The 10,803-nt window shown below is 38.8% G+C and overlaps 1 protein-coding gene and 1 long non-coding RNA gene across 2 annotated transcripts; one reads left to right on the forward strand and one right to left on the reverse strand.

Annotated features, from left to right (window-relative positions):
* Positions 1–2,949: 2,949 nt before the first annotated feature.
* On the reverse strand, positions 2,950–4,554 carry LOC106309432 (pyruvate dehydrogenase E1 component subunit alpha-3, chloroplastic-like). The gene is made up of 4 exons (XM_013746456.1): positions 4,534–4,554; positions 4,253–4,321; positions 3,312–4,089; positions 2,950–3,215 (listed from the first exon to the last, which is right to left on the reverse strand). Exons 1-4 carry the CDS (start codon positions 4,552–4,554, stop codon positions 2,950–2,952), a joined length of 1,134 nt encoding a protein of 377 aa, XP_013601910.1.
* A 5,288-nt stretch (positions 4,555–9,842) lies between these two features.
* LOC106311747 lies at positions 9,843–10,249 on the forward strand. Its single transcript, XR_001264082.1, has 3 exons — positions 9,843–9,942; positions 10,056–10,089; positions 10,187–10,249. It is a non-coding gene; the product is annotated as an uncharacterized LOC106311747 (long non-coding RNA).
* The last annotated feature ends 554 nt before the right edge of the window (positions 10,250–10,803 follow it).

Genomic DNA, 10,803 nt, shown 5'->3' on the forward strand with positions numbered 1-10,803 from the left:
AAGAAGACCAACACCCGCTGATCTTCAACGTCTACTTGATATTGGTGAGCAGCGTGGATTTCCCGGTATGATAGGAAGCATCGATTGTATGCATTGGGAGTGGAAGAATTGTCCCACCGCTTGGAAAGGGCAATATTCTCGTGGTTCGGGTAAGCCAACCATCGTTTTAGAGGCGGTTGCTTCATATGATCTCTGGATATGACATGCATTTTTTGGACCTCCAGGTACCTTAAATGATATCAATGTTCTTGATCGCTCACCTGTTTTTGATGACATAATAAACGGTCAAGCTCCGCAAGTCACTTACTCCGTCAATGGAAAAGAGTATCATTTGGCTTACTATCTCACCGATGGTATTTACCCGAAATGGACAACGTTTATTCAATCTATTCAAATACCACAAGGCCCGAAAGCAGTTTTATTTGCTCAACGTCAAGAAGCTGCCCGAAAAGATGTGGAGCGTGCTTTTGGAGTCTTGCAAGCTCGTTTTGCCATTGTTAAGAATCCAACCCTTTTCTGGGATAAAGTCAAAATTGGGAATATTATGAGAGCATGTATCATACTCCATAATATGATAGTTGAAGACGAACGAGATGGATACACTCAATTTAATGTTTCAGAGTTCCAACAAGGAGAAGACGCCGGAAGTTCACATGTCGATCTCACGTATTCTACAGATATGCCTTCAAATATCGTCAATATGATGGGTGTTCGAACTCGAATTCGTGATAAACAGATGCATCAACGCCTCAAAGCTGATTTGGTTGAACATATATGGCGTAAATTTGGACGTGATGAAGACAACAACTGAGCTCTGATGCTTCTTTCAAATAATTCTCTTTTATTTTTGTAATCTTTGTTTTTATGTTTTTATTTTAAATCCTACGTTGAAAATATTATCTTTTAATATGTTTTATGTAATAAATAAATTTTAACTTCAAAAAAAAATTTATAATTTTTTTTTTTTAAGAACCTTTAATTAAGAAACTACCATTGGAGGCATAAAATCGAACAGTTTCTTAACTATATTTCTAAAGCCCACTTACTACACTTATATAATTAAATAATCATTAAGGATCTCATTTGTGTTTCTATGGATAATGGTGCTCTAAATATTTTCATTGATAAGATTGATCGTAATCCTCTAAGACTGAGCCTAATAAAACTCATCTGACAAACACACACGTTGGTGAATACGAAAAAGAGTTCATATTGCTATCCGAGTTTGAATGCATGATCTGTCAACGTGGAACCCAGCCTAATATCATATTAAAAAAAAGCCACTGAAAGGAGCAGAAAATCAGCTGAATTAACAAGACAAGATATTTGTTTATCTTGAAATTTGTAATATAGTGGGACGACATGTACCTCACTAAGTTAAAGTTTATACTTCTAACCTATAAGCATAGTCTGGAATTTTATGGCCACGAATCACCTTGATGAAAATACAATATAGTATTGTGTATGATGTGACGCCTAAATATTCCAAAACATTGATAAATTATAAACAAGATAACCATAATTAATAACTAACAATTTCTTGGAAAAAAAAGAACTACTCCCCCAAATTCCAGAGAGGAGCTTCCCATCCAAAAAGGCAAAATCCCCAGTCATCCTCTTCATTCATGACTTTCAGTTCGTTACACCCAAATTTGTTTTCTTTAACTGAAATCAGAAATAGACCTGCACCATTACTCCGATGTTTACTACATACAATTCTTTTAAATTTCTTTTTCTTTTTTGAAAAAGTATTACATACGTTCTTCACATCATGTTTTTTCAATGAGATAAACTAGTCGCAATTTGGGGAGATAATTCTCCATGTTAATTGATCGCATTTTGAAATGATCCTTTATACTCTCTTTTTAAACTTTCATTGGATCCATCTGGTTTGCACTATCTCATATATATTTTTTGTTAATTCCTTAAGATATGTATATTGTGATACATTTTTGTTTTAAAAGTTCATGATAAAATTTAGACTATATTTTATTGGAGGGCATCGCACTGTCTCGAACCAATGATTAAAAAAATATAAACAGGACAATAGATTTGAGCATAAGCTATTGAAACCAGAAGATGGAATAAACAGGAAACTAGGTGATGTAAAAGAACAATAATAATAGTATTTTTGTGTAAGTGGCAGACGAATCATTCAGATAAATGGTGTCGGGCCTGCTCAGTTAGGTTTGGTTTGGCAGTTACTTAATGTGGAAATGTATGGTTCACATTGACTCCGTTTATTTCAGTCTAGAGTTCTGTTCAGGTGGTCAACAAGTTGCTGCTATGTTGCACCATCATAATTTACTACTACATCTTCATACGTCACTAACTCATCTTCTGACATGGGCCCTCATTAAATTGTCTTATTATGTCGCTTTCCTTTTAATGGGCGTAAAACAAATCTCTAGTCCATTTATCATTTATAGCCAATCTATGGGCCTTAAACAAAGCTAAGAGCCCAGTTTTTAAAACCCTAACAAAACCAAATGCGGACTCATAATCTTAAATGTATATGTTCTAAAGTAAAGGTATTCTTATTTTATAAATATTTTGTATTATTCATAAATAAATTTATTTTTTATATTTTGACTAGAATATGTTATTTGTCAAAAATATGATAAATTTTGAAACATTTTAACTGTAAAACTATAAATTTTTACATATTTCAGTAATTATTATTTTTGAGTTTTTTTTCAACACCCATTTTCCATCCAATGATTTAATAAATAACAAATACACAGAGAAATAATAATTTATATAAGAAAAAGATGCGAACCCATAATGACCGGTCAAACATTAAAGAGCATATTTGTAAATTGTAAAACCATCGAACAAAGAAAAAATAGAAAAAGCTCAAACGATTCAAACTGTTTCCTTGTGGCATTTTAACTTAACAACATCAAACAGAAGCCAAAGACACTATTTAACTCTCTCTCTGTCGCTTTATCAGACTTGAGCTGTGCCTTCAGTAAACTTGGGATCCTCACACCTGTAACGTCCATCAGGTCCAATTCCAAACCCTTTTGGATCAGCAAACACATTCTCTAGCAACTGACTCCGACCAGGCTGTGGGCTCGCGTCTGCAAACTCAACCGCTTCCTCCACCAAATCGTCTATCTTCTTAAGTTCCCCTTCATTCGCAAGCTTGTTCTCTATCAGATACTTCTTCAGTGCTGTGATCGTATCTCTAGCCGCATACTTGGCTTTCTCAGCTGCCACAACAAAATAAATTAACTAATCAGTCACGAAAGCTTCATAATCTAAGATAAACGCTACAAGCTTCAAGAAGGAAGGAACAAGAGATGTACCAGCATCACGGAGCTCATCAGGATCAGCCAAGGAGTGTCCTCTGAACCTGTAAGTCTCACATTCCACCAATGTCGGACCTTCACCTCTTCTAGCTCTAGTAACAGCCTCTTTAGCCACTTCCCTCACCTTGAGCACATCCATACCGTCAACATGAACACCTGGCATCCCAAACGCAGGACCTTTCTTCCATATCTCAGGATCAGAAGTCGATCTCAAGTGAGACATCCCAATGGCCCACAAGTTATTCTCAACAACGAAGATAATAGGCAACTTATAAAGCGCAGCTATGTTCAAACACTCGTAGAACTGCCCGTTGTTACAAGTCCCATCTCCGAAGAACGCAACAGTGACGTCATCGCAGTCCTGCTTCAAGACTTCCCTCTTGTACTTGGAAGTGAAGGCAGCACCAGTGGCGACAGGGATGCCTTCGCCTATGAAAGCAAAGCCACCGAGCATGTTGTGTTCTTTAGAGAACATGTGCATGGACCCACCTTGGCCTCTGCAGCAACCGGTGACTTTCCCGAAGAGTTCGCTCATGACGGCGCGAGCGGAGACGCCTTTGCTGAGGGCGTGGACGTGGTCACGGTACGTGCTGACGACTGAATCGGATTTGGTGAGAAGCTTGATGAAGCCGGTGGAGACGGCTTCTTGGCCGTTGTACAAGTGGACAAAACCGAACATCTTGCCACGGTAGTACATTTGAGCACACATGTCCTCGAAAGAACGACCGAGAATCATGTCTTCGTACAAGACCAATCCTTCCTCTTTGGTTATCAACTATTTTTCGTGATTATTAAAATTATTAAAATCAATTCTTAAAAAAAAAAGATTTTTCAATGATTATACTACTTTAGGAGCATTGCATTGAACATGAATTGGTAAATTACGACAGTTTAAATACTTGTCGGAATAGTAAAGAAGGTTTAAGGAGAGAGCATACCAGGGAATTGGTGGGTTTCTTCTCCTTGACAAGAATTGCATTAGAACTCCCTCGGATTTGTTGGATAAGCTTCAAGTTGTGACTTAGGAAACAAGTTATTCATAAAGGAAACTTGAATAACTAAAGCATAATAGATTTAGGATTAGGTTAAGATTCCTAGATCATGTTGTAATAGGATAAGTTAAGATTTCTATTACCTATATAAATAGATCTAATGTAAGATGATCTTAAGAAAGTAAGAGAAGAAAGATTAATAAAACAAAACAACTGTTTTGTTATACGAGAGTCCTACATAAACACATACGTTCTTGTTCGACTTTATTTGGTATCAGAGCACGAGGTTTTGAATTAAAGAAATCAAAGTCAAGACACGGCAACAATGGGTGACGTTAATATTCTGACGAAATCAAACGTTCCATCCACAATTGTATGTCTGATGCTGTCCTCGTCAAATTATATTGTATAGGCGAAGAGGATGAAGGTGTTGCTAAAGGTTCATAAAATTTGGGAGACAATCGATCCTGGTTCAACCAATGAAGAGAAGAACGATCTGGCAACAACACTTCTGTTTCAGTCAGTACCTGAGAGTTTCATTCTACAGCCTGGAGAAGATGACTCCCCTAAAGAAATTTGGGAAGCTATTGCATCCAGAAACGTTGGTGCCGAACGCGTAAAAGAAGCACGTCTACAAACTCTAATGAACGATTTTGAATGCCTAAGAATGCAAGATTCTGAATCTATCGATAGCTTCTTCGGGAAGTCAACAGAGATCGCCGCGAAGTCAGCCGCACTTGGTCAAGTTTTTGACGAACCTAAACTCGTGAAGAAGTTCTTGAATTGCTTACCTAGATCAAAGTTTATTCACATGACAGCATCTATTGAGTAAATTCTTGACTTAAACAAGACGAGTTATGAAGAAATAGTTGGTAGACTTAAAGCTTTCGAAGAACGGATTCAAGATGAAGTTACACATGAGTCACAAAGCAATCTCCTCTACGCAAGTTCCGATGGAAAAACAGGAAATAGAGGAAGAGGCAGAGGTCGTGGACAAGGAAACAGAGGAAGAGGCAGAGGAAGAAGTAACACACACGAAAGAGGAAAAGATAAGCGATATTACTCGCAGATCGTGTGTTTCAGTTGCAAGAAGAAAGGTCACTTTGCGTCTGTATGTCCTGAGAAGAAACAAGATGATCACGAGCTCAACAAAGCCGATACAAAGGAAGCTGATGCTGCCCTATATCTACACAAAACTGTCTTCCTCAATGAAGAAAAGGTGATGCCAAAGAAGTACGAAGCCAACAAGAAAGAAGAAGGAGTTTGGTACTTAGATAATGGTGCTAGTAATCACATGATGGGAGAGGTCTCTTACTTTGCTGAGCTGAATCAAAACATCAAAGGAAAGGTTAAGTTTGGCGATGGATCATATGTAGATATTAATGGGAAGGGTACAATTTTGTTTGAAGCAAAGACAGGAGAACAAAAGCTACTTACTGATATCTACTATATCCCGGAGTTAAAGAGCAATATACTCAGTCTAGGGCAAGCCACCGAGCAAGGTTGCGACGTCAGAATGAAAGACGACTATCTGGCGTTAAGAGATCCTAATGGGAGGTTACTGATAAAGGTTTTAAGAGCTCCTAACCGATTATACAAAATCTCTCTTAAGGTAGGCAAGCCTGCATGTTTCCTTCCAAAAGTTGAAGAAGAAGCATGGAGATGGCACACAAGGCTTGGGCATATTAGCTTCAGAACCATAAGAACGATGGCTACACAAGATATGGTTCGTGGGCTTCCAGAAATTCAAGAAGAAAAAGAGATTTGTGAGTCTTGCTTAGTTGGAAAGCAAACCTGACATGTATTTCCAAAGGCAACGACTTACAGATCATCACATGCTTTGGAGCTCCTACATGCTGATCTTTATGGTCCTATCTCACCATCAACACTTTCACGCAACATATATATCTTTGTTATAATCGATGATTGTACCAAATATATGTGGTCGATCCTGTTAAAGGATAAAAGTGAGGCGTTTGAGAAGTTTAAAGAGTTTAAGAAACTTGTTGAGAAGGACATTAACAAAGAGATTCAGACACTTCGAACGGACAGAGGTGGAGAGTTCACATCAAGAGAGTTTCAGGATTTCTGTAACAAAAGTGGCATTAAACGTCATCTTACCGCTCCATACACACCACAACAGAACGGTGTGGTTGAAAGGAGGAATCACACATTAATGGAGATGTCTCGTAGCCTTCTAAGAGCTATGAACGTTCCAAATTATATGTGGGGTGAGGCTGTACGTCACGCTACTTATCTGATTAACTGTGTTCCTACAAGGGCATTAAAGAATCAGACACCATATGAGAGTCTAAAGAAAAGAAAGTCGAGCATTGGTCACCTAAGGGTATTTGGTTGCATTGCTTACGCAAAGAGAGACTCTGTTCTCGTGAGAAAACTTGATGATCGATCACAGACCCTAGTTCATCTCGGAACTGAACCAGGATCCAAGGCTTATAGACTGTATAATCCTACAGCAAGACGTATAGTTGTAAGCCGCGACGTGAACTTTAACGAGAAGGCTTGCTGGAAGTGGAAGGGAGATGAAAAGGAGAAGACAAGCGAGCCTGGTATGTTCCAACTATCTTGGGGAACAACAATGGATGTTGGTCATGGTCCCTTCAGCATCGCACCGCAGCAAGAAGAAGTTACAGAAGTAGCTACGGATGAAGTTACAGACACAGTCGATGCAACAACCGTAGACGATCATGATCAAGTGGAAGAAGACGCAGGGTCCGAAGAAACAGAGATCCCTGAACCTAGAAGATCAACTCGACAAACTTCTCGTCCAAGCTATCTAGATGATTATCTGCTTATGGCTAATCTAGAGTGTGAGATGCTCCTTCTATCACTCGACGATGAACCACGTAGCTACCAAGAAGCAAGCAAAATCAAGCGATGGAGAATAGCATGCTCAGACGAGATTGATTCAATCAACAAGAATGAAACTTGGGTATTGATTGATAAGCCATCTGGAGTAAAGGTTATTGGTCTTCGATGGGTCTTTAAGATTAAACGTGATGCAGATGGAAATATAATCAAGTTCAAAGCAAGATTGGTAGCTAAGGGATATGTCCAAGAACTTGGGATTGACTTCGACGAGGTGTTTGCACATGTAGCACGCATAGAAACAATCAGACTCTTGATAGGTTTAGCTGCTACAAGTCAATGGGAGATCCACCACTTGGATGTCAAAACAGCCTTCCTGCACGGAGAATTAAACGAAGACGTCTATGTAGCGCAGCCTGAAGGTTTTGAAAAGAAGGGAGAAGAGCACAAAGTTTTCAAACTTTCTAAGGCATTATATGGACTTCGACAAGCTCCACGGGCATGGAACACGAAGCTTGATCAGATCCTAAAGAGCTTAAATTTTATCAAGTGCTCCAAAGAAAACTCAGTCTATCGGAAGGAAGAAGGCAAGAAGCTTTTGATAGTAGCCACTTATGTTGACGATCTGTTTGTGACGGGAAATACACTCAGCTCGATCATTGAGTTTAAGAAAGCAATGGCAAAGAAGTTTGAGATGTCAGACCTTGGTAAACTAACTTATTACCTTGGTATTGAAGTAAGACAAGGCTCTGACGGTATAGAGATCAAACAAGAAGCTTATGCACGACGCATACTGGAAGAAGCAAAGATGGACGCTTGCAACTCAACTCAAACCTATGGAGTTTGGTTTAAAGCTGTCCAAAGCATCAGAGGAGGCAGAGATCGATGCAACGATCTTTAGGAGAATAATCGGATGTCTAAGGTATTTATCACACACAAGGCCTGATTTAGCTTTCTCCGTTGGCATACTCAGCCGGTACATGCATTCTCCTCGTGTATCCAATGGGAACGTGCTAAAGAACGTTCTGAAGTACCTGCAAGGAAATATGGGATACGGTCTAAAGTTCAAAAGTCTTGGATCACAATCTCTCATCGGTTTCAGCGATAGTAGTCACAACACAGACCCTGACGATGGCAAGAGCACCACCGGACACTTGTTCTGTTTCGGCGAAACTCCTATAACGTGGTGTTCTCAAAAGCAAGAAATTGTGGCTCTCTCGTCTTGTGAAGCCGAGTTTATGGCTGCAACTGAAGCTGCAAAGCAAGCCATCTGGCTTCAAGACTTGATGAGCGAGATTACAGGGAAGAAGGTCGCAAAGACACTGATTCGTGTGGACAACAAGTCAGCTATTGCCTTAACCAATAATCCAGTCTTTCACCGATAAAGCAAACACATTCATAAGAAGTATCACTTTATACAAGAATGCGTTGAAAGAGGTCTGATTGACGTTTAATATGTCCCTGGAAAGGATCAGCTTGCGGACATATTGACGAAGGCTTTGGCAAAGATTCAGTTCAAGGAATTGAGGGATCGAATTCAAGTTCTCAACTTAAGCAAAGAAGATTTGAAGCTTAAGAGAGAGAATGTTGGATAAGCTTCAAGTTGTTACTTAGGAAACAAGTTATTATTCATAAAGAAAACTTGAATAACTAAAGCCTAATATATTTAGGATTAGGTTAAGATTCCTAGATCATGTTGTAATAGGATAAGCTAAAATTTCTATTACCTATATAAAGAGATCTAATGTAAGATGATCTTAAGAAAGTAAGAGAAGAAAGATTAATAAAACGAAGCAACTGTTTTGTTATACGAGAGTCCTACATAAACACATATGTTCTTGTTCGACTTTAGTGCGGTAATGTTATCTCTCTATTGATTTCCTTATTATTAGACTTTCTTTTTTTTTCATTAGGAGAGTATTAACCAACCTCGTTTATTGCAGTGTAACGGCATAGAGAGCTTTACTTGAACCTTTCTTTTGGTCAACTGATAAGACTGTGCGGTTCTATAACATCGCTAGTACTCTCCTGGCAAGGACTTGGTCTGATGGTTTAAAGGATTCACTACATAACCTTAAAGATAAGGTTCTGAAGCAGCCGCACCTAGGTTGGGTTAGAAGCCTAAAACCAGGTTTCCAGAGTATAATAAACAAGGACCGGCATCTTATTACGATCGACACAACATTGCCCACTTGGTAAAATTGGTTAGAAACAAACTCGCACACTACGATCAACAGGATCAAGAGGAAGATGAAGGTCTCCGGGTATGTATTTGTAAAGATATCTACCATTCTTTTATATTTCATAGTATTAACTCTCTCTCGGGTTTAATGTTTTAGGAAATCTTGGGTACAACCCAAAAGGATGTACTTGAGTATTTCAGTGCCAGCTTCCCGCAACTGTTGCTGCAAACTTACCACGTAATCAATGAACACTTCCAGACAGATCCAGCATTCCTTGCTTTTGCAGAGCGGAATGCTCCTCAAGTCCCTGTCTCCGACCGGTGCATGGTATGATCCGCCCAATTTTTTTCAACTTGAGGAATCATGTTCCATGGATTTATTAGAGTGTGTTGATTTAGCTTTAAAATGGAGAACCGTGGTTGGCTTTTCTAGTTAAAAGTAAATTTGGACGGGCAACTTGTTATGTCAGAGTAGGCGTCTTAAGTTTAAAAAGTGATGCTGCTTAATATGAATCTGATTCTTGATGTGCAGGCAGAAGTGTCGCAAAGATTGAGTTATGCCAAGGAATCTGCTAGCAGAAACGTGAGTGTGCAGAGCCATGGAGACCTCGCTAGAAAGTTACAGGTTAACTAAATATCCCCGGGTTTCTTTATTGAACTTAACCAGTAGGAATTGGAGTTGATAAGCGGCACAAATTATATAATTGGTTTCTGATTGCGAATATATGTTTGCCACAGGAGGAAATGGAGAAGAACCGCAGGTCTTCATCTGGTAATTATTTATGTTTAATATAGTTCATGGTTTTGATTTGATGTTTCTAGTCAATTTATGGTTTTACTTAGAAGGATAGATATGATGACTTCAACAGGTTCGAGAGAAGGATCTGGGAGGCGGATGAAGGAGGTAGCTTGTCCAACATGTACAGTGCTATTGCTGGTTAGATTTTTTAATAACACATCTTTCTTTGTATGTTTTTCGGGTCCTATATTTTCTAGAACAAGTAAAACATGGCGGTCCTCATAGATATAATCACTTGTGTCAGTGTGTATGATCATCTTGCAAATACATTTACGAAATAGAATAGCTAGATAAATGGTTGATAATCTTACCATGTATCTATGAGATCTCTTCTACTCATGGGGTCCTTTATTTTATAAATGTGAGGATTGAACTGCTAAGCATGCGAGCTCTAGTATCGAACAGCTAGGTATCTAACAATATTAGATCGGTGAGATTGTTGCTTGATCATCTGAACAGTTAGATAAAGCAAGTCGATATAAGGACTTGAGCCAAATTGGATATTTGAAGTTTGCCTTTTGTGGTGTCTCTTGGTACCATGTATGCGGTGATAACCATTTCCATATGAATTGCAGGTTCAGGTTCCAATCTCAGGATCAGAGACCATTGAGTGCGGGTTTTGCCAAAATCCTTTCCTTGTTAGCTCGCATTGATCATCCTTACCCGCTGTTCTTTGGTTCCTTGACA

Source organism: Brassica oleracea, chromosome C8 (genome assembly GCF_000695525.1).
Source record: "Brassica oleracea var. oleracea cultivar TO1000 chromosome C8, BOL, whole genome shotgun sequence".
Taxonomy (NCBI): Eukaryota; Viridiplantae; Streptophyta; class Magnoliopsida; order Brassicales; family Brassicaceae; genus Brassica; species Brassica oleracea.

Bases quoted from the DNA above. Each gene is read 5' to 3' on its own strand.
- LOC106309432 (XM_013746456.1), bottom strand. From the start codon at position 4,554: ATGTGTTTATGTAGGACTCTC. The intron at 4,322-4,533 runs GTATAACAAAAC...CACAACTTGAAG, and splicing joins TGTGTTTATGTAGGACTCTC to CTTATCCAACAAATCCGAGG. The intron at 4,090-4,252 runs GTATGCTCTCTC...CACGAAAAATAG, and splicing joins AGAAACCCACCAATTCCCTG to TTGATAACCAAAGAGGAAGG.